Source organism: Wallemia mellicola (assembly GCF_000263375.1).
Source record: "Wallemia mellicola CBS 633.66 unplaced genomic scaffold WALSEscaffold_28, whole genome shotgun sequence".
NCBI classification, from domain to species: Eukaryota; Fungi; Basidiomycota; class Wallemiomycetes; order Wallemiales; family Wallemiaceae; genus Wallemia; species Wallemia mellicola.
Genome location: NW_006531985.1, coordinates 26367 through 48750, shown reverse-complemented (window position 1 = coordinate 48750; position 22384 = coordinate 26367). Strand labels below are relative to the sequence as shown.

General features: G+C 41.2%; 12 protein-coding genes across 12 annotated transcripts; 4 read left to right on the top strand and 8 right to left on the bottom strand.

The window, feature by feature from the left end:
• Window positions 1-4: 4 nt before the first annotated feature.
• WALSEDRAFT_58718 (hypothetical protein) lies at window positions 5-4673 on the top strand. The gene is made up of 15 exons (XM_006960428.1): window positions 5-236; window positions 281-1846; window positions 1944-2025; window positions 2070-2137; window positions 2182-2538; window positions 2583-2697; window positions 2747-3129; window positions 3177-3251; window positions 3294-3500; window positions 3545-3643; window positions 3690-3740; window positions 3786-4106; window positions 4152-4322; window positions 4369-4488; window positions 4535-4673. The coding sequence occupies exons 2-15, from the start codon at window positions 1688-1690 to the stop codon at window positions 4640-4642; spliced, it is 2316 nt and encodes a 771-aa protein (XP_006960490.1). The 5' UTR covers window positions 5-236; window positions 281-1687; the 3' UTR covers window positions 4643-4673.
• Window positions 7-1703, bottom strand: WALSEDRAFT_48978 (farnesyl-diphosphate farnesyltransferase). Its single transcript, XM_006960429.1, has 3 exons — window positions 1669-1703; window positions 280-1619; window positions 7-234 (listed from the first exon to the last, which is right to left on the bottom strand). The coding sequence occupies exons 1-3, from the start codon at window positions 1687-1689 to the stop codon at window positions 126-128; spliced, it is 1470 nt and encodes a 489-aa protein (XP_006960491.1). The 5' UTR covers window positions 1690-1703; the 3' UTR covers window positions 7-125.
• WALSEDRAFT_70579 (isoleucyl-tRNA synthetase) lies at window positions 4633-7679 on the bottom strand. Its single transcript, XM_006960427.1, has 9 exons — window positions 7628-7679; window positions 5868-7595; window positions 5619-5822; window positions 5364-5573; window positions 5200-5316; window positions 5053-5153; window positions 4917-5005; window positions 4807-4872; window positions 4633-4763 (listed from the first exon to the last, which is right to left on the bottom strand). The coding sequence occupies exons 1-9, from the start codon at window positions 7646-7648 to the stop codon at window positions 4651-4653; spliced, it is 2649 nt and encodes an 882-aa protein (XP_006960489.1). The 5' UTR covers window positions 7649-7679; the 3' UTR covers window positions 4633-4650.
• A 175-nt stretch (window positions 7680-7854) lies between these two features.
• Window positions 7855-8699, top strand: WALSEDRAFT_61455 (hypothetical protein). Its single transcript, XM_006960426.1, has one exon. It carries the CDS (start codon window positions 7869-7871, stop codon window positions 8634-8636), a length of 768 nt encoding a protein of 255 aa, XP_006960488.1. The 5' UTR covers window positions 7855-7868; the 3' UTR covers window positions 8637-8699.
• WALSEDRAFT_58715 (ubiquitin conjugating enzyme Ubc14) lies at window positions 8686-9565 on the bottom strand. The gene is made up of 9 exons (XM_006960425.1): window positions 9532-9565; window positions 9406-9487; window positions 9340-9356; window positions 9217-9294; window positions 9110-9170; window positions 9015-9062; window positions 8889-8968; window positions 8797-8844; window positions 8686-8750 (listed from the first exon to the last, which is right to left on the bottom strand). The coding sequence occupies exons 1-9, from the start codon at window positions 9559-9561 to the stop codon at window positions 8736-8738; spliced, it is 459 nt and encodes a 152-aa protein (XP_006960487.1). The 5' UTR covers window positions 9562-9565; the 3' UTR covers window positions 8686-8735.
• A 9-nt stretch (window positions 9566-9574) lies between these two features.
• WALSEDRAFT_61454 (hypothetical protein) lies at window positions 9575-10772 on the bottom strand. Its single transcript, XM_006960424.1, has 3 exons — window positions 10674-10772; window positions 10441-10625; window positions 9575-10391 (listed from the first exon to the last, which is right to left on the bottom strand). The coding sequence occupies exons 1-3, from the start codon at window positions 10751-10753 to the stop codon at window positions 9646-9648; spliced, it is 1011 nt and encodes a 336-aa protein (XP_006960486.1). The 5' UTR covers window positions 10754-10772; the 3' UTR covers window positions 9575-9645.
• Window positions 10773-10904: 132 nt separating this feature from the next.
• On the top strand, window positions 10905-13070 carry WALSEDRAFT_61453 (hypothetical protein). The gene is made up of 10 exons (XM_006960423.1): window positions 10905-11437; window positions 11486-11551; window positions 11597-11668; window positions 11714-11807; window positions 11851-12064; window positions 12109-12192; window positions 12241-12504; window positions 12557-12628; window positions 12682-12937; window positions 12986-13070. The coding sequence occupies exons 1-10, from the start codon at window positions 11161-11163 to the stop codon at window positions 13006-13008; spliced, it is 1422 nt and encodes a 473-aa protein (XP_006960485.1). The 5' UTR covers window positions 10905-11160; the 3' UTR covers window positions 13009-13070.
• A 27-nt stretch (window positions 13071-13097) lies between these two features.
• WALSEDRAFT_61450 (Per1-like protein) lies at window positions 13098-14198 on the top strand. The gene is made up of 2 exons (XM_006960422.1): window positions 13098-13357; window positions 13409-14198. Exons 1-2 carry the CDS (start codon window positions 13138-13140, stop codon window positions 14110-14112), a joined length of 924 nt encoding a protein of 307 aa, XP_006960484.1. The 5' UTR covers window positions 13098-13137; the 3' UTR covers window positions 14113-14198.
• A 456-nt stretch (window positions 14199-14654) lies between these two features.
• Window positions 14655-16814, bottom strand: WALSEDRAFT_34023 (putative MFS monosaccharide transporter). Its single transcript, XM_006960421.1, has 4 exons — window positions 16720-16814; window positions 16586-16663; window positions 15216-16533; window positions 14655-15097 (listed from the first exon to the last, which is right to left on the bottom strand). Exons 1-4 carry the CDS (start codon window positions 16784-16786, stop codon window positions 14788-14790), a joined length of 1773 nt encoding a protein of 590 aa, XP_006960483.1. The 5' UTR covers window positions 16787-16814; the 3' UTR covers window positions 14655-14787.
• Window positions 16815-17053: 239 nt separating this feature from the next.
• WALSEDRAFT_34022 (hypothetical protein) lies at window positions 17054-17631 on the bottom strand. Its single transcript, XM_006960420.1, has 2 exons — window positions 17392-17631; window positions 17054-17341 (listed from the first exon to the last, which is right to left on the bottom strand). The coding sequence occupies exons 1-2, from the start codon at window positions 17602-17604 to the stop codon at window positions 17264-17266; spliced, it is 291 nt and encodes a 96-aa protein (XP_006960482.1). The 5' UTR covers window positions 17605-17631; the 3' UTR covers window positions 17054-17263.
• Window positions 17632-17777: 146 nt separating this feature from the next.
• On the bottom strand, window positions 17778-19692 carry WALSEDRAFT_34020 (hypothetical protein). Its single transcript, XM_006960419.1, has 5 exons — window positions 19062-19692; window positions 18906-19015; window positions 18754-18857; window positions 18638-18707; window positions 17778-18587 (listed from the first exon to the last, which is right to left on the bottom strand). Exons 1-5 carry the CDS (start codon window positions 19548-19550, stop codon window positions 17945-17947), a joined length of 1416 nt encoding a protein of 471 aa, XP_006960481.1. The 5' UTR covers window positions 19551-19692; the 3' UTR covers window positions 17778-17944.
• Window positions 19635-22285, bottom strand: WALSEDRAFT_34019 (6-phosphofructokinase; the record flags this gene model as incomplete). Its single annotated transcript, XM_006960418.1, has 4 exons — window positions 19635-21772; window positions 21816-22067; window positions 22114-22159; window positions 22210-22285. The coding sequence occupies 4 exons, from the start codon at window positions 22283-22285 to the stop codon at window positions 19678-19680; spliced, it is 2469 nt and encodes an 822-aa protein (XP_006960480.1). The 3' UTR covers window positions 19635-19677.
• Between the last annotated feature and the right edge of the window lie 99 nt (window positions 22286-22384).

Sequence of the window (22384 nt, the reverse complement as noted above, 5' to 3'; positions counted from 1 at the left end):
TATATCTATTAAATCAACATCCATATTAAGAAAGGAACTATTACATGTAATTATGACTTATTATGTATTTCTATATCTCCATTTTGTTCACTCAATTCGCTGCATCTAAGCGCACCGATAGACATTTAATCTATGCGATTACCCAAGTCTGACAACCACATAACGAAGAACCACACGAGCGCACCAGAAATGAAGAAGATTGACATGCAAACACCGATAATGAGGAAGAAGAAGCTGTCTATCGTTAGTATTTAGCACCTTTATTCTTTGCACACTTACCTCCACGGAACTTGGTCTGCGCTTGCTGTTGAGTCAGGATCGAAGCTACCATCTTTGGCGATTCTCGCAGCTTTCTCTGCATCGTTGCGTTCACTGACGAGCTTCTCTTGTTCAGCAAAGGTGATATATCTCTTGTCTGATTTCTTTATGTCAATATGTCCCGCTACAAACTGCAAGAGACTTGGGAAACGACGTTCAGTCCATTGTTCAATTCTCGACAACGCAACAGAAAGCTTGATAAAGTTAGGATCAGCAGGAGACAACTTCTCGTGTATTTTTCTAGAGTAGAAGACGAATTTTTCAGCTACGTCTCTTGGATTTCTGATTGTCATAAGAATTTTGACTGCAGCGGCTTTGCGTATTTTAACATTTTTGTGCAAGATATCTGGGTTCATAAAGCACGCTTCGAGGGTTGCGATAGCGTGTACTTGAGGTATAGCGGCAAAGTTGAAAACTGATTGGTTCTTAAGCAAAGCGAGGTAATCTAATACATCAGGAGCATGTCTGAGAGCGTCAAGAACCATTGAGGAGATAACCCATAAGGCTTTCTCTTCGTTACCTGGCTCTTTTAAGTCAGCACGGCTGTTGAACCCTTGCTGCTTGACTAATGACATTGGCCAGAATTCCCTGCCGAGGTCCACATCTTCGCGGTAGTCCCTAAGGATGTTTGTCTTCTGCAAGAACAATCCCATACTATTTGATAATTCCAATTGGTCAGCAATGAATGGCTTCTCAAGCTTAGTTGCTGCAAATAATCCTGATAAACCCTCACCAACAAGGCCAGCGACGAAATGACAGTATAAATCAAAGTCTTTGATATCTTCGACACCAGATTGACCACGTTCGGCGGCAGCGCAATAGTCAGCCATACCATTACCCATTTTCTTGGTGATGTCAGCTATGACCTTCTTGCATTCATCATCCAAGAGCAAGAATTCATCAATAACAGCGTGGAATTTAACTAAGAGGTGTCTATCCTTCTCTTCTGGACCAGATTCGGTGAAATTCCAGCCTGGCTCGTAGAGTTTCTGATGAAATGATCTCAAAATAGGCTCCTTTACGTCGAGTGGTATGGTCATGTCGTCTTCAACTGTATCCAAACCGCGAAGGACGAGGTAGAAGATACAAATGACTCTAGCCAAGACGCTATCTAACTCTTTGATTACAGGTGCAAATGATCGTGAAGTCTTATCGAGGAAATCCCAGCAAGTCCTCATAGATTCTCTATCGAACCCAGTCGTTGCGTGTTCTTCTGGGCTGGTAATGTCTCTTTTTGGTTCATACCAGATTTTGTACTGAAGTAGTGTACGGAATTCGAGTGGATGGGTTAACGCGAGTTTCTATATATCTATTAGACTGCGGGTTAATTATAAAGCGCAGAGAACTCACAACTAAATCCGTTGCCGACATGGCTGTTTATGCTCAACTTCTGTCTGCCAGCGCGGGGTCAGATGATCTGATTTTGGATATATTTTTAATTATTATTTATTCTTTAAATCTCAGTACTTTTATACAAATAGCATCTCTCTATGTTCTTGACTTGGTTGCCTCTGTGTTGACTATCTGGGTAGACGCTATATGATTAATATAGGAGATGTTCAAAGCTGTACTATCAAATATACACGTGATACACTTTAATGCATTCTTTCACACTCATTAAACAGTATCAATCACCTTCACTTGCTACACTAATGGACTCAAATGAATTTAATGATATAACTGATGAAATTTATACGCCAACGGAGAGTAGGTGCTGATTTATATACTACAACCCTTCTAACCATCTAAAGATCTCCGTTTGGGTGAAATGATCTACTCGCCTGGCTTCACTTTACTAGACGCAATGAGCGCGATACATGTACGTTTACTCAGGATTAGAAAACGTCACTCAGATCACCCTAGATCGGTGATCCTCGTATGGATTCCTTCCTCTCATCAGATAAAGACATCCCAGAGTCATTCAACCCTCAACAGAAACTAAGCCTAGAAGAAATAACATACATTATTGACAGGACAACAGCACTCGAATTGTCTTTCTACTCTGGATCCCACCTCATCCAATCGTCATACACATCACTCTATCTTCACAAAATACGCTCTTTGTCGCTGGATTTTCTCAAGTTACAGTCCTTATCACTCCAAGATGGTCCTAACTATGAATGGGAATGGTTAGGATTGGTACTGAGATCAGCTCTCGTTGGCAGTTTGAAGTGCATCCATTACGTATGGACTGAACTAGTCAAAGGTGTTCTTTACGATGTGAGTCCTCATCCATTGCCATTAACACACTAATACATAAAAAGATAGAGGATTTCAACTCAGATAAAGCCAATTTATCACCTGGTGAACTCTACGAAGACGAGTCTGTCTCCTTCTGGTTGAAAGAGGCTATTGAATGGATAAACAAAAAGATAGAAGGTAGGTGAAACTTACATATAAAAAAGTACTATGTTAACTTTCAGCCAAGGTGGTCAAGCTGACACACTCATAACTGGTTTGAGGGATAGATTAAAACTCAGACTTGAATTATTATCATTATACAACCCTAATATAACGAACTGTCCGGTAGTAACGCAACAAGGGGCAGACAATGTGTCTCTCGCTTCCATAAACACTGCATTGGGGTTAATTCCAGCTATTAACGCATGTCCAGCCCCATCAGTAACCGCAAAGCGAGCATTCTATGCAGATATTTCAAAGTATCTGCCAAATATGGCGCCCTTACCTCCACTAGATGAGTCACTATTGCAAATTGAGGGAACAAACGTCTGGGAAGGCTTCCGACCATCCTTGGAAAGTATGAAGGATATAAACAAAGCAATATGTAACCAGGATCCATTGGAATGGATCGTAGGTGTGATTTGATTGATAAGAAACTACCTAATATAAAACTTCAGAACTGGACTTCTTTCAAATCAATCATAACACCAGAAAATAAGACACTTCCAGCATATGTTCGAAACCTAGTTCTCGTGAGTCGGTATCTGTTTATTGCTCCTTTCTGACATTACCAGTCGCGCTTTATTACAGATGAAAACTTGATCTTCGACCAGCATTCTATTGAATGGATAACAGACAAGCTTCTTGAAGATACAATAGGTCTACCATTTGGTATGGTGGGATTGATAGGTCAATTTAATAGAACCACCTTGACCGTTGTGCGCCATTCCGAGATGTCAATCGGGTTGGCATTCCAACTTTGGTCCCAGAGGTTAGCTGGTGTGAGTGAAACCATCTAAGCATTTGTTTTCGCTCAAAATCCTAGTTCTACGTCAATCTTCTCACTACGTATTGTCATAATCGATCAAGACAGAAGCGCAATATACCAAAAAGCATTAAGCAATTTCAAGAATTGTATGAAGAGGTAGGCATACTACATATTGCTCATAAACTTTCTAATCACCATCAAGGCATTAACATTCATCGAGCAATCTGCAGAATCTGTCGAGACATTATCACCTGTAAGTTTGACTCTATTAGGAAACACTAATTAAGTCCTTTTCTAGACGCTTTCTTCGCTGGTTCGACAAATTCCGTTCGTTATCAGGTCATTCATCCTCAGCTTAAACATAGAAGCCCTTTTGGTGTCCACCGAACTTGAATTGCTTGACAGTGAGCATGATTGGACTATCATATACTGGCAGTTGAGAAGAGTAGCCTATATCTGGCAACAAGAGCTCTATGATGCGCGATCAAAACTGAATGCTCTTCCTGTAGATGAACGAGTGGGATTCACTGATAATCTCAAACGTAACGCTGAAGAATGGATGAAAGAACGCACTAAATACGCCAACCTTATCGAACTCCTATCGAAAGCCACTTTAAACGTAAGCATTTACTCACCAGCAGCAATTGATATTAATATTCAACAGTCCTTCTTTATCCATAAACTACCTGAATCATTGATGACACAACCAGAACGCCAAGCACGCTTTGAGAGGCGCTTGAAATGGTGTATGAGAGGTAACATTGACAGTGATGGTAGTCTAGAAACAGATCCTAAGTATACACAGTACGAGATTGATCTGAATGATCTACAGAAAGTGCGTCTTGTCATTATCATAATATAAAATTTAACGCAGACCCAAGTCAGCAGTACCAGAAGAAACACTTAGCTACTACAAGTCATCTGTCGAGAGGATAGACGAACTATTAGAGTTAGACGTCCATAAAGTCAAGTGTTCACTGTCGAAAGACAAGCGCTATAATGTAGGCTCTTGTAGAGATGAACATATCCTTTCTAACCATGGCATAGTTACTCCAATCTCTCCGTCAGATCTGCGAGGTTAACATTAGTAATTTTAGCAACACATCAGCAGCATGGTCGAACGATATCCACCCATGGTATCCTAATATATCTTAAACCATGCATTAATTTAAAACTTCTATACATCTATTGCAGAGCTCTTTTGTTTGGGGTTTGGTGAATGACCAACATCTTGGGCATTTCTCTTGCTCGCTTCTACGCACGCTGAAGCGAACATCTTAATGTTGTTAGTAAAACATCACATAATAGTGTATACCCACCACTCCTATCTTCAACGTCGTGGACCTGCACAGAAGATACAACGAACGCTTTTGCCAATTGTTCATCTAAACAGAGATCAATTTTGAGAACAAATGCTACTAGGACTCACTCATCATGTCCAGGACCGACCTAGTAGCCTCAGAGCACTCAGCACCGACAAATACGTCGACGGTTGCTTCCAGAGAAGTCTTGATTATTCTGTAAAGAAATTAGACAAACTCTCCAAAAGCAGAAACTTCACTTACTTCTCAGAACGGAGAGTTTCGAGGAGATTGAGTACTTCGTTCCTCCAACCGAGCAGGATAGACGCTGGTTCAGCAGCTTCCTCGTGTGTATAATCATCCTGCTCCCATTCAATTAGCGGAAGGTGCATCATACATGTGGGTACCTACCAAAACAGCCCAAGTGCTTTTGAATATACTCTCTTCAGTGCTTTTATTATGTCTATTTAGTTCCTCAGAGAGGTATGGCGTTATGGGTGCGACAGATTTTGTCAGAAGGTCAAGAGTCTGTTGTTTGTGTGAGCTTAAATATTGGATTGCTTTCACCCACTCACCTTCTGCAATACATAAATGTGTTGGAGACGACTATGACTGTTCGGTGAATCATTATAGAGGCAATCTTTGGTTATTTCAAAGTAGGTCGCCAAAGGTCCACTCGTAAAGTTGAGTAATGTCTGTACGACCTTGCTAAAGATATGTTGGTCATAGGCTTGTCGGCATGCCTTTTCAAATATGTGTAATTGGTTGAGCATCCATCTGTCAATCTGAGATCCGTCTTAGTTAACCCTTTTTGTCAGAAAGTGACTTACTAAGGGTAATTCCTTTTCGTTAAGCAGCGTGCTGGAGACTTCACCCGCTTTCAAGTTTCCTAATATAAATCTCGCTGCATTCCTGATCTTCTTGAGTGAATCTGAAGCTTGTGCTATGATTGTTGGACCTATTGGTACATCTTTCGTGTACTCAACTGATGCTGCCCAAAATCTAAGCACATCGATGCCATATTTTGGCATAGACTTTATGGCGTTAAGAAAAAAGCAAATATCTAGTGAAATACATACCTTCGTTCCGTTTATGATATCAAGTGGACTCAAACCATTTCCTAAACTCTTACTCATCTTGCGACCGAGCTCATCTACGACCATACCATGTGTGATCAGTGTCTTATAAGGCGCACCCTCTCCAGCAGCGACTGCTGTGAGCAGACTACTTTGGAACCAGCCTCTATGCTGGTCAGATCCCTCAAGATAGACATCCGCACGAGGTTTTCCGACACGCTTATCGAGACACATCCAGGAGGTACCAGAATCGAACCATACGTCCATAGTGTCGAGTCCTTTAACAACATCTTTATCTATACCGTCAGGAAGGAAATCTTTCGCAGGGTCCGTCCACCATGCGTTTGTACCCCTCTCACTGAGGACTTTCAGAGTATGTTCGATTACCTCATCATCCAGAAGAGGTTCCTTCGTAGCTGCATCGAAGATAATTGGGATTGGTACTCCCCAAGCACGCTGTCGAGAAATACACCATTCAGAGCGGCCTAATATGAAAGACTCTAGTCTGTGTCGTCCAGATGAAGGTATGAAATTGACATCCTCCAATGCTTTAATCGACCTCTCTTTCAGCTTGTCAACATTTGCAAACCATTGTGAGGTGGCTCTAATTAGCACTGGCTTCTTTGTCCGCCAGTCGTAAGGGTATCTGTGTTTCACTTTCTCCTTTGCAACTATCCATCCACCACGCGATTCGAGTAAATTGATAATAACCTTGCTCCCCTCACCCAAACAATCCAAACCATCGAGAGCTGATCCGTCATCTTGACCGCAAATACGCCTCACTTGTTCACTATCAAACCTTCCTTGATGATCGACAGGATTTAATATAGGTGTGTTGACTGATTGTGAGATACTGGCATGCAAATTGTCGTCATTAACACCCTTATTGGCTTTGCTTTCCTGTTGTACGGCAATGTAATCGTCATGTCCATGTGCAGCAGCGGTGTGTACCAACCCTGTACCAGTATCTGCACTGACATGCTTAGCTGTAATGATAGGGAATGAAGTTGCTGCAGCATTTTGAGCATGGAATGGTGGTGTGTATGTGCTACCCGCGAGATCAATACCAGATATGGTAGCAAGCTGCTTAATTTCACCCAATATCTCTCCCATTGCTTCTAATCTTTCGGTAGCGATGAGATATTTATTTCCAGACGATAATTGCTCGACTATCACGTATTCTAGATCAGGATGCACGCAAACTCCCATATTTCCAACCAAAGACCAAGGCGTTGTTGTCCAGCATAGCAGATTCACGTCTTTAACGTCCAACTGTTGTAATTTTTCTGACGCGGTTGTCAATGGGAATGAAATGTAAACGGAATCTGAAACATGATTGTCGTTGTATTCCAATTCTGATTCAGCTAAGGCTGTTTGCGAAGAAGGCGACCAATAAACTGGCTTGAATGCTCTAAAAATCAGCCCTTGTTTGAGTAACTGACTGAATAAACGCAACTGACGTAACTCATAATCTAAATCTAGCGTACGATAGGTGGACTGACTATCATATAAATCTGCTAATAAACCAAACTGGTTAAATTCGCGCTTTTGTAAATCGATACCATCCAATGCAGTCTGTTTTGCTGATGTCCTTACTGCTAAAGGATCTCTAGTCTTCAGTTTAGACAAGGATTTCAGCTCAATTGGCAAACCATGACAATCCCAACCAGGTCTGTAATCGATTTGGTTGTTTGCTAGTAAATTGTACCTCGTGATGATATCTTTCAGTATCTTATTCAAAGCGTGTCCTAAGTGAAGATTACCGTTAGCATAGGGTGGTCCATCGTGTAGTATGAATTCGCTCTTATTTGGTCTACTAGATCTCTGCCAGTTGTAGAGATCTTTAGTTGTAAGTTGATTGAAGAGAGATGCCTGAGTGGATGGATTCGGACGTATAGGAAAATCCGTTATCGGTAAATTAATGGTAGATTTATATTGATTTTTTATTCTATTTGTGCATCTCAGCATTTATCTTGATAGATCGATGGATGTGAGTGAACAACTATGGCGTCGTCAAATATTTTGGATCATTTGGTTTATCTGACGGATAATTTACAAACCACAAAGTCAGAATTCGTAGAAGCAGGATTTACAGTCATAGATGGCGGTAAACATGCAGACGGGATTACAGAGAATGCATTGATTGTGTTATCAGATGGCGTATATATAGAACTGATAGGATACATACATGGTGTAACGAAATCAGCTCACTTCTGGGGTGATAAGAAACCTGGATGGATCGACTACGCTTGTTTGGGTGTTAAAGAACATGAAACTGGTATAGAGGAGTTCTACGAGAAGCCCATTCACGGCGGTAGAACCTTATCAGATGGCAGAAAGGCGCAATGGGTCGTCAGCTTCCCTATCAAGAGATATCCACGCGGTTCAGTACCATTCTACTGCCAAGATAAGACACCTCGAGAAATAAGGGTACCTTTAAACAAATCAGAGCATTCCAACAATGTTAAGAGAATTAAATCACTCATTCTGCTCTGTAATGAAACAGCCTTGAAAGCTTCTGTATTGCTGTACAACTCAATTCTTCAACAACTGCCGCATCATCAATCAGAACAGAAGGTTGTATACAAATTGAAGTCCCCTGCAAATTCGCAAATTGAGCTGATTCTACGTACACCTGTGTCACCAGAAGAAGAAGCTCATGTATTTGCAAATCATGGTGACTGCATCCAATCGATCGAGGTAGAGGGTGCCAAGACGTCATCTACATTAAAGCCCTCAAATGGCGGCGGGCAATTGATTATGACATGCTAAGAATTTAACCCCAAGACACCCCGTTTGATACACAAACTCTATTATTATAACCTTCTATGCTAGTGTATTATAGTCTTACATGTGATATGAATGTATTAATTATGCCTTTGCGTACTATTTTAATTGTTAGACACCTTCTCGGAATAACTGATATACTCACTCTTTCAACGTAGTCCTTTGCGCTCTCATTGAACTTTGATCTGTTTGTCTATGTGTGCTGTTAGAAAAGCGTGTAGTACTAAGTAAATTTACCCTGTATGTCTCAGCAGCGTCGGCATCAAGGGGATCATCAGGGTTAGGTTCAGCAAGCAATTGGAGAAGTGATTGGAAGACTAGATAGTTTATCAAAGGGTGTGACTTCGATGTGATATCACCTACTTTGTGATACCCTCGCAGTTGGCTTCCAGCTTTCTGCCTTGAGAAGACCTTAGATTGACTTATGAGCTCGATGATACAAGAAAAATGAAACCCACCTATACAGATATTACCGTCTTGGTCAAAGTTTGGGTGATATATCTTCGTCTTGAATTGTACCTAAAATTGTTAGCTGATATCGCTGTGCTAAGCTAAAGGAACGCACAGTCGGTGCTTTGAATGGAAAGTTCTCTGGATATGTGAGAGTAAAGTGAAATTTGCCGCTTTCATATGGTGTACCTTGCTATCTATATCTGAGTATACATCCTGACAGTGAGCATCAACCTACAGGACCTTTAAGATAACCTGGAGTAATTATATGAGCTATATTAGCTACTGTATCTATCTAACGCACCTTTCCATTCAAAGAGGTTATCGTTTACGAGTTCAATTGGAGAGACACCTTCAATTGGTTCCTTACTGATCTGACTATACTCCTAGTATGATATTAACTACATTATAAGTGCGTTTTCAAACCCACAGCACCTATCCTCTTTGTCGCTTGTGCCATTCTGATGACTGTTGCTGTAATGAAGTATATAACAGTGATTTAAAAACTAAAATTACATTTTAAATTATAAATAACAAAACTGCTTCAATCACTGTCATCTGCTAGGACACTAGCCAAGGATTCTGCATTCCCGGAGCTTATCTCAACCGGTACGGTATCAAGGGGATCTGGTTTGCGCATTTTAGCACGTAGACTAGGCAGTGCATAGTTGACTGATTTCCGAGCCCTACGTGATGGACGTCCTTCTGCGTCCACACTAACAGACCTTGACATATCGGTCTCCTTAATCTCAATATCCTCTATATTCTCAGGCGATTGCGCTAGTTTCTGGACTCTCTTCTTTGGCGGCTCCTCTATAAAGTTTTGCTTTGATTTCATCATCTTTCTAACTCCATTTCGTCTGGATGTCGATGTCTGAGGTGAATCTTGAGAACTCCTGCGTCTCATTTTTGGCGTATCCTCTTGATCTTCTATATTTCGCCTCTTTTTGCCAGCTTTGATAGATGCTTTGTGGGTATCTCCATCGTTTTCATCATCTTCGTTCCCACTAGCGGCTACTGAAGGTTCAGCCGATGATCTTTCAAGTAAACGAGGATCAGGGAGTTCAATGCGACTTTGCCGCCTTCTAGTAGATCTGCGTCTAGATTTCACTGCTTCCACTGATGGTTCTTCGTTGTCAGACGAAGATCGAGACGAAGATGGTCTTTCGGTCGTATCTTTACGCGTATTTTCGTCCTTCGGCGTTCTAGTAGCCTCTTGTATACTAGCCAATGAAGGCGGCACAGCAACGACGCGTCTTTCGACTGGTTGTGAAGTATGTGTGAATGTACCTTGCTTTTCGTTAGAATCATAAGAAATAGATAATAACATAATACTGACTTGGTTCATAATCAGATTTCAATGATTGTAAATTAGTTATTACCTGATCAATCACCCTATTCTGGCGTACTTTCAACTGATGATTAGATTGTGAGAGCTGTAGTCTCAGCGAGGTATTTTCATCCCAGAGTTTAGCCAAATCCTGTTGCAACTGCTGGTTCCTGATATTCAATAGGGTGTTATTGCTTCAATGCACGTTCAGCTGCGTTCTCCATACCTCACATCACACTTACACTATTATTTCCCTATTCTGTTTACTGTGCTTCTGTCTAAAATTCTCAAACGCCTCGAGCACTTCCTTATTGCGGCTCATAGGCGCGTTCTTATTTATCTGCCCTCAGATTTCTTAATAAGGATGCAAACGATGACGCGCATGTTGAAGGTACTCCAAAAAATTGCCTAATATATACATTTAGTGTATCATATGTAAATACGCAGTCGTATTTACTCTGCAAACCGGTCTGCGGATATTAATTTGTTGAAAATTTTTACAATTTAATGTTTTGTAGTAGAATAATAAAAATATTATTATAAATAATTTGTTCCACTTTATCCGTTAGCTTTATTATGATCAGACGTCAAATTCCTCGGCCTCGATATATTAACTATCAGCACGTTTCGATCATAACGAAATGCGACTTGGCATTCTTATCAGTTATGCATTGGGATTGGAATTTTCTTGTCTTGAATTAGCTCCATAAACTGATATCACAATTATCAATGCAATCTCCCAAGGAATACTCGAAAGACTACAGTTACGGCTGCGAGAACAGTCCAACTATGACTTCTCTTAGCGCAAGTGCAAGTACAAGCAGAGCTAATTCTCCGCCCCCGATGAAGCCATCACTTGAACAATCTCTAGCCTTCAATCTCAACGGCGACATCGACCACGATGAAAAGACATTGACCGATGAGCATAACGCCCCTCATAGACAGCCGAGGTCATTTTTTCGTCGTGTTCATGGCTGGTCATGGCAAGCTTGGCCCATAGCAATGGGTAGGTTTGTCTTTCTCTTACTTTGATACCATTAAATGAAGTGTTTAGGTACTGGCGCTGTTTTTGTCTTGATGAGTAACCTCTACAACGCACCCGATTGGGTCGTATACCCAGGTGAGGAACCATATGTCTTATTATTCAACTATTAACGACTAATAGAACTTATTTTCTTCTTCTTCGTTTGCGCCTTGTTTATTATCAATGTCACTCTCCTTCTTTTTCAAGCCATATGTAGGTTCATTTGGCACGTTCGAAGCGGCCCTAACTCGATCATAGTATTCCCGTCTCAATCAATAAGACTCGTAAAAGACCCTGTAAAAGGTGTCTTTGTACCACTCGTTGTACTTTCTTTCGCTACTATTGTCATTGGGTGAGTGATTTCGCTTCAAGAGATTTCCCTGACAAATCTCAAGTATTTCCCAATATGGTGTTGGCGACTTTGAGGTCGTCCCTCCACAGGCACTCGTCGTATTGTTTTGGATCTACCTCGCAATGGCCAATCTCGTTTGCGTTCCAATGCTCGTTATATGGTTCAATTGTGAACATAGCACAACAATAACAAGCTTTTCTCCGGCGTATATGTTCCTTGTCTTCCCTCTGATGCTTACAGGTGTTGTCGGATTCAACGTAAGTAATTGACGTGTGATTATGGTTGATTAAGAAGCCGATAGTGTTTGAACGGTGTTGCAAAGGACTCAAATGATGCACTGGTTATTCTAATTGTCTCTTATGTCTTTCAAGGACTTGGTACACTGGTAAGATTGTTATCCTATAATATCCACTAATACCTGACCCCCAAATAGGTTACTTTCATGTATTTGGCTATCTACTGCCTTAGAATCATCACAACTGGATTCATGGAGGGTCACCAAGCAAATGGCGCATTCGTTGCGGCCGGTCCTCCAGGTTTTACAGCTCTCGCATTGATAAAGTTAGGTGAACACGCTCGAGACATCTTCAATGCGGGCCAAGCTTTGAATCCACTTGCTGGTGAGGTCTTTTACGATGTTGGTATACTCTCTGGAGCTATGCTTTTGGGTTGTTCATGGTTTTTCTTTGTGATGGCGGTGAGTGTTAACCTAGTTAATAATGTTCTTTGGTAGCTAAATCATGTTTTAGGCTATTCCTTGGGCATTCAAGGTACATTTCCACAGTCATGAGGTACTCGGAATGTGGGCGTTGACTTTCCCGGTGTGTTAACTACGTCTAATCATTGTAATACCCATCTAACGCGTATATTCCAGCTGGTTGGTATGATCTCAACTTTCAAAGTTCTTGGAGACATATTCCACTGCAAATTTCTGCATATGTTACACGTGGTGTTCACTATACTCATATTGATAGCTTGGGTATGCCTCATGACCACAACTATTGTCGCATTTTGTCGCGGAAAGATATTCAAATCGCCGACAGAAGAGGTCTTGAGTGATACCGTTTTCCCGCCGCTTACAACGAAGAAAAACCATAAGAGTAAGAGTAAGCAAGCTGCTAAACGTTATGGTGAGTACGCGAATCTGAATCCACTATTACTAATTGACGATTGGAAAGACGAAGCACCATACATTGTTTAAAATATTACCACTCCTTCTATCATTCTACGGACACCATTGTAGTTTTTATTGTTCAATTTCATGATTCTTCTTATTCTCGACGTTCGTAAGCGAGTTCCTTGGGGCAGATAATTCGGTCATATAAAGACCATGTTACTATTTCTCCTCGGCTTAATATCCACTGCGTTGGCATCTATTGGTGATCGCCAGCCAAAATTCATAGCATGCGTTCGAAACTGCTTAGATTCGAGCAAGTATACGACTAATATGTCGCTCTGGTCTGAGCTAGATGAGTGCAGATATCAGTGCATGCATCAGATAGTTGATCAAACTAAACAAAATTGGGTAAAAGAGCCAATACATCAATATTGTGGGTCATCTTACTAGCTGATCGTCCTATTCGCTGACTGTTCTCTATTAGACGGTAAATGGCCTTTCTACAGATTCATGGGAATACAAGAGCCATTCTCTACGCTCTTTTCGTTGCTTAACCTCCTCGCTCATAGATACGGCTTACGTGACATAAACCACAGACTGGGCTCACACCCTAACAAAAGATCGTATTTGCTTCTCTCATATATCAACATTCTCGCATGGGTAGCTTCTACAATATTCCACATTCGTGATACCACTTACACTGAAAGATTGGACTATATCTTCGCCGGTGCGGCCGTTTTTTCTGGGTTAAATTTAGCATGTACCCGTGTGTTCAATTTCAGCTTTAAGAAATCAGCTACTGCACTCTTTGGTATTTATATCCTGCATATCATTTCCCTACTCTCGAAGTCACGCATTGACTATTCATGGAATATGGCCATTATAGTCGCCGCTGGAATGATACACAATATAATTTGGATATACTTTAGTATAAAGCTCTACTTAGAATCTCAACATCATTCCCATCCAGCACCTTTCACTCCAATTTTGCTCGTTTTGCTAACCACGTTGGCACTCAGTTTAGAATTAACAGAGTTTGAACCGCTGTTTAGATCTATTGATGCTCACTCTTTGTGGCACGCTTCAACATTCCCATTAGCTATTCACTGGTATTCTTGGCTCATCCAAGATGCAGATTGGCAACGTCAGTCTAAAACCAGTGCTTTTGACAAGCAGTTGGACGCTTAATAACTTTCTTTTTGCAATTCAAATATTAATAATTTACTCATAATTTTCATTTTATCTTCTGTATAACATCTAGATGTGAACAATCGTACTTTAGGTTTAGTTTTTGTGCAGCAGGATAATTGAGATATGAAATGTATACTTGCTTGACTAATACCTTTGTTGTATGATGTACCTTTATTCTACCTTCATTAATGAGAAACAGAATTTATTGTTTTGGATTGTAGAAGATGTCGTCGTAACTGGAATTGTAGATCGTAGATATTTGACAGATAACATTCCTCATCATCTAATAGTAACTTAATGATGAAGTAACCGATTGTCACGATCATATCATAGCAGCCGACCATCACCAATGCACAGATATGATAGAAAACTAAATAATTAGACAGAGAGAATTTAAGATCATTTATAATTTACCGCTAAAATGTTTATTCCGAGATAATACCGGTTATTATGCCGTGCCGCATATCCATCATACTAGTTTTTGCGTCAATTATGGTGTAATTTAGCAAAACAAAATTAAGTCGGAATAATGTCGTTTAAAAAATATATATATTCATCCTAAATATATTACTATTGAAGTCTAGATAATATGTAAAAATTGTAAAAAGGAGGGAATTATACAGTTGTTAGAATTAAAAAGGTGGGTTGATGTGATTAAATGATTGTATTAATTTAACCACCCTTTGGGATTGCTGCGCGGTCAACATCCTCATTTCTCTCGTATGCTGGTAAGTCAGTTTGTGCTTCTTGCTCGACATCCTTTGCTTCAGCAGTGAGACCAAGTCTTGCTGCCTCTGACTTAACTTCATCTGAGGACAATTTTGGCATGGAGTTGGCGACTGAGACGTAAGATTTGCCTTCGGTGTAACCCAAAGCGAAGATAACGTCAATCTCTTCAAGCGATCTACCTGCAGTTTCTGGGTAGAATAAGTACACTATTGGTACGAAGCACAAGTTGATAATACCGAAGAATAAGAAAGTACTGCGTAAGCGTTAGTAATTCGTTAATTAATTTGCTTGAAAGAACACCTTGTACCATCGTCGAAAATCTTCCAAAACGATACAATAGCTCCCTTTCAAGTCAAAATTGTATTACTCACCCCCAGTTAATAGCAGCCAACATTGGTGGAGTCCATTGTACGACAGCAAAGTTCCAAGACCAGTTAGACATAGTTGAGATAGCATTTGCGTTGGTACGAATACGGAGTGGGTTAATTTCAGCTGGATACAACCATGGAAGTTCGAGCCATGTGGCACCGAAGAATGCCAAGAACAAGAATTGACCAAGGACAGCACCATTAAGGACCATCTTGGTGTGGTCATTTGGACCTGACAAACCGAATGGGATGGTACAACCCATCAAGATGAACATAGACATAGCTTGACCGAATGAACCAATAAGGAACATCTTGCGACGACCAACTCTTTCAATGATGAAGTAGGATACACACGCGCAAATCGCGTAAACACTGACATTGACACCGGCGAGAATGAGTGCAAGTTTACGTTCAAGGCCAAGATACTCTTGGAAAATAACTGGTGAGAAGTAAATGACTGCATTACATCCACCGATTTGTTGGAAAACCTGTGATGATGAACCCAAAATTGTTCTACGCAAGTGTTGAGTCTTACCACCAGTAAGAACTTCACGTCTCTTAGCTTTACCTTGAGTTTCAGTCATTAATCTAATACCATCTGCCATAATGTTGGTGTGGTGGTGTGCTTCTGCAGAGTTTTCTGGAACGGAGTTAAGAGCAGCAACGACACGTCTTCCTTCATCTTCATGTCCTTTAGAGAGTAACCAACGTGGAGATTCTGGAAGGAAAGCAACACCTGCACAGAGACCAACTGCGAAAGCGATTTGGAATGCAATTGGGAATCTCCATGTGACATCCGCTGGGTCGTAGTTGTAACCCAATCCGACATCAATCCAGTAAGAAATAACAGTACCAATAGCAATCATAGACGCTTCAATACATACTAAAACACCTCTGTTGTGCGATTTAGAAGTTTCGGCTTGCCATGAAGGAATGGTGGAGGTATTCAGACCATTACCAACACCGGTAATGACACGACCAACACAGAATTGTTCTGGGGCTTTGTGGCCAGCGAAGGCTGTAACTTGAATGATAGTACCAATAACCATAACACCTGCACCTGTAAACATCATACGACGTCTACCGAGCCTATCACCAAAAATGAGAGCACCGAGAGCACCAACTAAACATCCGACTTCGTAGATAGAAGTGTATGTGGCCTGAATAAGGGCCGCACGTGAGTGTGCCGGAGTATTAGTCGGAACAACAGAATCAGTTTCTTGCGAGTAACCGTGTACGCTAGCTTGATGCTCAGGTGAAACTGCTGGGAAAGTCTCCGCGAATTGGTCTGCGGTAATCAAACCAGCCATGACACCTTGATCTACATGTACGCGTTAATACGCGAAAAAACGTGTTACAAACATTTAACGCACCATAACCGAAAAGTAAGAAACCAGTAGTAGCAGTGGCAGTGATTAACCAAACCAATCTGTTTCCGTGTGCTCCCAAGTCTGTAAGGCAAGGTCAGACAAATTTGCAAAAAGTAGATCGGAAATAGACAACTTACAAGTTGGGATATCTCCCGAATCGTATTGAGGTTGCTCAACTTCCTCTTTATTTTCTTTGCGAGCCATGATTGTTACTGTGGAGAAGTCTTGCGGCGGTTAAAAGAAAATGTCGTGGGTGGATAATTTAAAATCTCCAATTGCGGGGCTAGTTACATACTAATTTGGTCATTTCCTTTTAAGGTAGGCAAACTAATTGTGAAAATCCGGATTTGTATCTCCGCGGCATATCACTAAGAAATTCAATTTCCTGCGTGACTTTTCCTGCCAATTGTAGTCCTGACAATCCTTGTCTGTTCCTTAGATAATGACGTTAGTCTCAAATTAATTGTCTCTCTTGTTTGTATAAGCGGGATCAACTGACCAAATCGTGACTAAGAGTTAAACAATAAAAAAAATTCACACAAGAGAGCTATTTAAGTTGATTAAATACTCTAGTAAATTTGACTGCGTACAATTTTCATGCTCGGACCTTGGGCCTGAGCGCGAAAAAAGGGAGCTCTGTGGCGATGTGATCGATAAGATTATAAAATTATAAAAGTATATTTAATCAATTTGAGTATTAGATGCCTGAGTTGCTTGTTGCCTCATCTCTAGCATCCGTCTTTTTATGAAGTAGTCGATCTATCCGATCTTTAGCGAGCGAGCTATTTAGTGCCAAGTAAAAAACTCACCCAACTGGCTGCACATGCGCCTTCGTATTTTTTGAACTCCTTTGGGCACAGCTTTCTAATCTCATCGGTATCATTCGTCGGTTTGTCACCTAAACAGCTGAACAGCTGATCTCGTGCATCCCAGCAAGCTTGACGCTCTTCTCTAGTCAGAGTTTTAGCTTTAGACGACGGAACATCCTTCTCTTGATTAGAAGAAAATGGCCACCAGCCCATGATTTGGTATGGAGATGAATGAAGATGAGGAAAAGCCTCATTCAGCCATTAATCAAATTAGATTGTAGTGTAGAGCACTTATTGTATTTCTTTTCAATTCCTTATATATTATTGCTTTCAATTCTTTATAATTCAATTATACGTCATTCGCCGGATTCGCAAAGAAATGTTCAAAATGTATTTATCTAACAAGAAAGGAAGATTAATATTCTATCGTCGAGATCTTACGCTAAAACTAAGTAAAAGATAAAGTTTTGTCTCTAATCGAATTGAGAGTGTAGTTGATTACTTTACAAGTCGGTAATTAATGTTGATGATGGAAATGATTATGAGGACGTATCTAGTGAGCAGACCAATCGGTTGTACCCATGAGCATGAAACTTTCATACGGGATGTAGTCATCGCCTACTTCAACTTCGAATGCCTGTGCTTCATGCCAAAGGCTAAATAATCGTCTCCAATAGCAAACTGTAGCTGAAGGTGTGAGGTATCTATTTCTTAAACCATTCCAGCTATTATCTGCGATCTGCCTAACTCTATCTGGGTGCTTTCTTAATTCGTTCATAACCTCTGGTAAACGTTGCCAAGGGTCTGGCTCAGTATTACTACCAGGTCTCTTTTCAGGTAAAGGTACTATAACAACATTTTGATTCGTTGAGTTTGTGTGTCCATCTAAAAGGTGATGGAAGTGTTGAATGAATTTCATTTCGTGCATGACTGAGACTGAGTGGCATTGAAGGAGGTACTTCAGTCTACCTGAATAAGCGACACCTTCAACGTGTATCAAGTATTGGAATCCACAATGTTCTTCCATCGTGAGTAAATCGCCGGGTTGGATATCACCCCAATTCATTATTTTAACATCTGACCAAGCGTGACCCCTAGCAGCATCAACCAATTGATCACGAATTGGTAGTCCAAGTGATGCACCTCTCCAGAATACTTTTGGTAATTTCTCTGACCAAGAATGTTTAGATTCCCATCTTGTTGAGTCATCGTTAGTGATTTGTGTAAAGATAACTATTAAACTTACTTTCCTGCCTTATCTCTGACTTCAACGTATGATCCTACTTTAGGTTCAGGCCATGACCAGAAACCGAAGTCTATCGGGTTTATTAGAATAAATATGACGAAACAAAACTACCCCACCTGGCATCAACCAAAGTTCAGGTTGATCGGCAGTCCTATCTAAAACAAATGTAGGAATTGGTTCATCATATGAATCACCTGCATCTTGAATTTGGAATGTAAATCTAATGGAAGCTGTCAGGATGTGTTCTAAATATAAATTGACAACCTACTCGACGTTAGGAATAGCACCTGGAGATGTTAAAACTGCTTCATGAATAGCTGCGAAGGTAGCCATAGCTCTGGTATTGACATCACCGTGTCTGTATTCCTTAACGTACATCTGAGGTGCTGTGTTAAAGGGAGCAATTAATAAGTACCGAACTAACCCTGTTATTATGAATTACAACTCTGCCGTGAGCTTTATCTGAAGCTTTCTCGAGGTGTTCTTTAGTGATACCGCCTCTTTCTGACCACCAATCGAAAGCACGTTCAGCTTCATAGAAGAGACCATCATACTCCTTTAGACATTGGGACTCTGACAATTGCTTGTTCAGTGTAGGATCAGCGAGTGGCTTAGATACGCTATGACTGTCTACCAGCGCTACGTTTGGATCCAAACTACAACTCAAGCAATCTGGCTTTTCCGGCTGTGGCTCCTCGAATGCGAATGGGATTGAAGGTGGAGCCCTAGGGAATACAGACAAGAATGTGAAAACTAGTGAGGCGACGGTCAGACCAGTTATGAAACTGCCTGAGGGCTTTAAACGATCCGTGTAAAGCGCGATCCTTCTCCTATTATTAGTGGAGAATAAACCATTATTATTGCTATATCCAGGTAACAGATCATAGCTATTGTATTTATTAAATAAACGCATTCTTTATTGCGTAGATCGTCGTCGTCACCACTCAACAAGTTCACAACTGCGTAATTCACATTAAATGATTTTTTATAAAAAATTATGAATAATGGCATAATTCGAAATTTGTTATTATCTTGTCGTTTTATGATGTTGCTCCGATCGTGTCCTCGTGGTGACGACCCTCTGCTAAGGTTCTCCTACCAGATAAGATCTCAACGAGGTGTCTGAGGTCTAGCCACCATGGGTGTAACCCACGTCTGTTCTTATCATCGGCGTTCTTGGCGACATCCGCAATTGGTGCTAGTCTCACTTGACCGTTTTCAATTACAATAACAGCTGCAGAATCATCCTTTGCACCTGCTTGACGGCTCGTCGAATGCTCTTCGAGGAATTTAATGCATCTGATCGCTAATCTGCATGCTCTTGCCCTGTCGATTGGTGATGGTGTACCACCTTGGAGTGTGTGACCTAAATTGGCCGCTCTTGAATCGAACAGATCTTTGCCCTCCTCTTTAAGCATATTCGTGAGGAACTCAGTTGTATACACTTGTGAAGATTTCTCATTTCTAATAATAAATCTACCGTCAGATTTTCCTTTAATGTCAAGGGCGAAACGACGCTTAAGGAATTCTACATCCTTTTGAACTAATTCAAGATCCATGCCGATTTCTGGTGTGTATACAATGTTTGCACCAGTTGCCAATGCACCGACTGTTGCCAAGTATCCACATTTACCACCTTGAGTTTCAATTACGAAAACTCTGTTACGTGAAGCAGCAGCTGATTGCTTGATTGCATCACATGCATCAACTAATGCATTCAATGCTGTATCAGATCCAACTGAGAATTCCGTGAGTGGCACATTGTTTGATAATGTTGCTGGGATAACTGCCATTGCAATTTGGAAAGCTGCGTAATGGGTTCTGGCTTTCTTCAATGATGAAATTGCGGTGTATGCTTCATAACCACCAATGAGTAAAAGTGCATCAATGTTATGGGTCTGAAGAGCTTCTGAAGTCTTTTCAAAGTCATCAGCTGGGAGTGATCTGTTGGTACCAAGCTCTGATCCACCTCTTGATGACCAGTTGTCTACTTGTAACCAAGATAATGGTTGTACACTATTTCCACCTTCTGCCCAGAGACCTTCAAATCCGTTGTAGATCGCTAATGGCGTGTGTCCTCTTGCTAAACAGAATCTTGCAGCTTCTCTAGTTGCTGCATTCATACCACCTGCTGGAGCACCAACGTGGATAATACCAATTCTAAGGTTTTGACTTCTAGACATATCTTTCTTTGGTTCGATGATAGTTGAATAGTCGAATGCCTCAAGGTTTTCTTGGAATTCTGGATCTCTCAATCCAAGTGCTGTCTTAAAGTCCTTCTTTTCGATTGCGTCACCGACACTTGCAGTAGCTTTAACAGCTTCCATTAAACTAGTTCTAGAGACCTTGTTCTCCTTCAATCCAATCATATAGCTAGGAGTTGATGGTGTAGAATCGAGTACGGATTCGACTGCTTCAACACCTTGAAGTGTTGCCAAGAGTCTATCATAAGCGCATGGCTTACCACCACGTTGAACGTGACCAAGAGTGGTAACTCTAGTATCGAGTTGTAAACGCTTAGTGAGAATTTCAGCAACATAAGCAGGCTTAATTGGCTTGAGTTGACGGTCGAGAGCACCTTCTGCGATGATAACAATCGTCTTTCTCTTACCATGATCACGGTGCGATTTGAGGAGGTTGCACATTTCTGATTCCCAATCTTCTGTAGTTGGTGGGCGTTCAGGAATGAAAATGTAGTCAGCACCACATGCTAAACCGGCCATGACAGCTAACCAACCACAGTGACGACCCATAACCTCAACAACGAAGGCTCTGGAGTGTGATGAAGCTGTTGAGCCGATAGAGTCGACAGCTTCTGAGATTCTGTGCAATGCAGTTGGCGCACCAATGGTGATGTCAGTCATTGCCATATCGTTATCAATTGAACCGACGACACCTGTAATTGTGAGGTGAGCGTGTCTCTTGCGTTGTTCAGAGTCTATTCTCTTAGACTTCTCCAAGTCGTCAAGTAAGGATGGCCATTCACCGCGTAATCTATCCGCACCGGTGAGAGAACCATCACCACCGATGACGACTAAAGCGTCGATACCAAGTGAGACGAGGTTGTAGGCCGCTGTTGCACGACCTTCTCTTTCACGGAATTCCGCGCATCTTGCTGTACCTATGAGTGTACCACTAATTTTGTCAGAACAAAGAATTTCCAAATGAAAAGACTTACCCGATATCCATCCATCCGCGCACATCATCCCAGCCAACTTTCAAAATGTGACGACCCTTTAAACCTTCACCTGCACCCTCTTGGAGTAGTTCACCTTCACCGTATGTTGCGGCAAAGTTTTCACCCTCGGTATCTCTCTTTCCTTTGTAGGTACCAGCCCTCCTGGATTGACGGACTTCTGTTGGTGCATTGGTTGTATTGCCAGCTACCAAACCAGCCCAACCTTCACGAACAATGTAAACTTCACAGCCTCTGCAGGATAATTAGAATGCTTTACAAACTAAGGAGGTATTCCCACCTGTAGAGACCCATCTTAACGACTGCTCTCACAGCAGCGTTCATTCCTGCATAACTAGTCAGTTTTAGGAGGAAGACAAAGACTAGCTATACTAACCTGGTGCATCACCACCGCTAGATAAAACGCAAATGCGCCTTTTTGGGTTTTCGTTTTTTGAATGTAAGGAGATCATAATAGTTGGGGTTTAAGTCACTGTGAGACGATGACGATATGACGTTCTGACGGACAAATCCACTTTAAGTAATTTTTTACGTTGGAGTTGCATGTCTAT

What these genes read in the sequence shown, in the direction of transcription:
- WALSEDRAFT_58718 (XM_006960428.1), top strand. Translation starts at nt 1,688, where the DNA reads ATGGCTGTTTATGCTCAACTTCTGTCTGCCAGCGCGGGGTCAGATGAT. An exon ending in TCAAAGGTGTTCTTTACGAT is followed by an intron (nt 2,539 to 2,582) that starts GTGAGTCCTCAT and finishes ATACATAAAAAG; the next exon opens with ATAGAGGATTTCAACTCAGA. An exon ending in TTCAAGAATTGTATGAAGAG is followed by an intron (nt 3,644 to 3,689) that starts GTAGGCATACTA and finishes ATCACCATCAAG; the next exon opens with GCATTAACATTCATCGAGCA.
- WALSEDRAFT_48978 (XM_006960429.1), bottom strand. Translation starts at nt 1,689, where the DNA reads ATGTCGGCAACGGATTTAGTT. An exon ending in TGTCGGCAACGGATTTAGTT is followed by an intron (nt 1,620 to 1,668) that starts GTGAGTTCTCTG and finishes ATAGATATATAG; the next exon opens with AAACTCGCGTTAACCCATCC. An exon ending in GCAGACCAAGTTCCGTGGAG is followed by an intron (nt 235 to 279) that starts GTAAGTGTGCAA and finishes AACGATAGACAG; the next exon opens with CTTCTTCTTCCTCATTATCG.
- WALSEDRAFT_70579 (XM_006960427.1), bottom strand. Translation starts at nt 7,648, where the DNA reads ATGGACCACCCTATGCTAACG. An exon ending in AAAGCACTTGGGCTGTTTTG is followed by an intron (nt 5,154 to 5,199) that starts GTAGGTACCCAC and finishes ATTGAATGGGAG; the next exon opens with CAGGATGATTATACACACGA. An exon ending in GAAACTCTCCGTTCTGAGAA is followed by an intron (nt 5,006 to 5,052) that starts GTAAGTGAAGTT and finishes ATTTCTTTACAG; the next exon opens with AATAATCAAGACTTCTCTGG.
- WALSEDRAFT_61455 (XM_006960426.1), top strand. Translation starts at nt 7,869, where the DNA reads ATGGCGTCGTCAAATATTTTGGATCATTTGGTTTATCTGACGGATAAT.
- WALSEDRAFT_58715 (XM_006960425.1), bottom strand. Translation starts at nt 9,561, where the DNA reads ATGGCACAAGCGACAAAGAGGATAGGTGCT. An exon ending in TTCCATTCAAAGCACCGACT is followed by an intron (nt 9,171 to 9,216) that starts GTGCGTTCCTTT and finishes TAACAATTTTAG; the next exon opens with GTACAATTCAAGACGAAGAT. An exon ending in ACGCTGCTGAGACATACAGG is followed by an intron (nt 8,845 to 8,888) that starts GTAAATTTACTT and finishes CAGCACACATAG; the next exon opens with ACAAACAGATCAAAGTTCAA.
- WALSEDRAFT_61454 (XM_006960424.1), bottom strand. Translation starts at nt 10,753, where the DNA reads ATGAGCCGCAATAAGGAAGTGCTCGAGGCGTTTGAGAATTTTAGACAG. An exon ending in CAGAATAGGGAAATAATAGT is followed by an intron (nt 10,626 to 10,673) that starts GTAAGTGTGATG and finishes CGTGCATTGAAG; the next exon opens with CAATAACACCCTATTGAATA. An exon ending in GAAATCTGATTATGAACCAA is followed by an intron (nt 10,392 to 10,440) that starts GTCAGTATTATG and finishes ACGAAAAGCAAG; the next exon opens with GTACATTCACACATACTTCA.
- WALSEDRAFT_61453 (XM_006960423.1), top strand. Translation starts at nt 11,161, where the DNA reads ATGCAATCTCCCAAGGAATACTCGAAAGACTACAGTTACGGCTGCGAG. An exon ending in TTCGCTACTATTGTCATTGG is followed by an intron (nt 11,808 to 11,850) that starts GTGAGTGATTTC and finishes ACAAATCTCAAG; the next exon opens with TATTTCCCAATATGGTGTTG. An exon ending in TGTGGGCGTTGACTTTCCCG is followed by an intron (nt 12,629 to 12,681) that starts GTGTGTTAACTA and finishes CGTATATTCCAG; the next exon opens with CTGGTTGGTATGATCTCAAC.
- WALSEDRAFT_61450 (XM_006960422.1), top strand. Translation starts at nt 13,138, where the DNA reads ATGTTACTATTTCTCCTCGGCTTAATATCCACTGCGTTGGCATCTATT. An exon ending in AGAGCCAATACATCAATATT is followed by an intron (nt 13,358 to 13,408) that starts GTGGGTCATCTT and finishes GTTCTCTATTAG; the next exon opens with ACGGTAAATGGCCTTTCTAC.
- WALSEDRAFT_34023 (XM_006960421.1), bottom strand. Translation starts at nt 16,786, where the DNA reads ATGGCTCGCAAAGAAAATAAAGAGGAAGTTGAGCAACCTCAATACGAT. An exon ending in TTCGGGAGATATCCCAACTT is followed by an intron (nt 16,664 to 16,719) that starts GTAAGTTGTCTA and finishes CTTGCCTTACAG; the next exon opens with ACTTGGGAGCACACGGAAAC. An exon ending in TTGGCTGCTATTAACTGGGG is followed by an intron (nt 15,098 to 15,215) that starts GTGAGTAATACA and finishes ACGCTTACGCAG; the next exon opens with TACTTTCTTATTCTTCGGTA.
- WALSEDRAFT_34022 (XM_006960420.1), bottom strand. Translation starts at nt 17,604, where the DNA reads ATGGGCTGGTGGCCATTTTCTTCTAATCAAGAGAAGGATGTTCCGTCG. An exon ending in GCGCATGTGCAGCCAGTTGG is followed by an intron (nt 17,342 to 17,391) that starts GTGAGTTTTTTA and finishes AAGATCGGATAG; the next exon opens with ATCGACTACTTCATAAAAAG.
- WALSEDRAFT_34020 (XM_006960419.1), bottom strand. Translation starts at nt 19,550, where the DNA reads ATGCGTTTATTTAATAAATACAATAGCTATGATCTGTTACCTGGATAT. An exon ending in TTGTAATTCATAATAACAGG is followed by an intron (nt 19,016 to 19,061) that starts GTTAGTTCGGTA and finishes ACAGCACCTCAG; the next exon opens with ATGTACGTTAAGGAATACAG. An exon ending in GTCAGAGATAAGGCAGGAAA is followed by an intron (nt 18,588 to 18,637) that starts GTAAGTTTAATA and finishes TGACTCAACAAG; the next exon opens with ATGGGAATCTAAACATTCTT.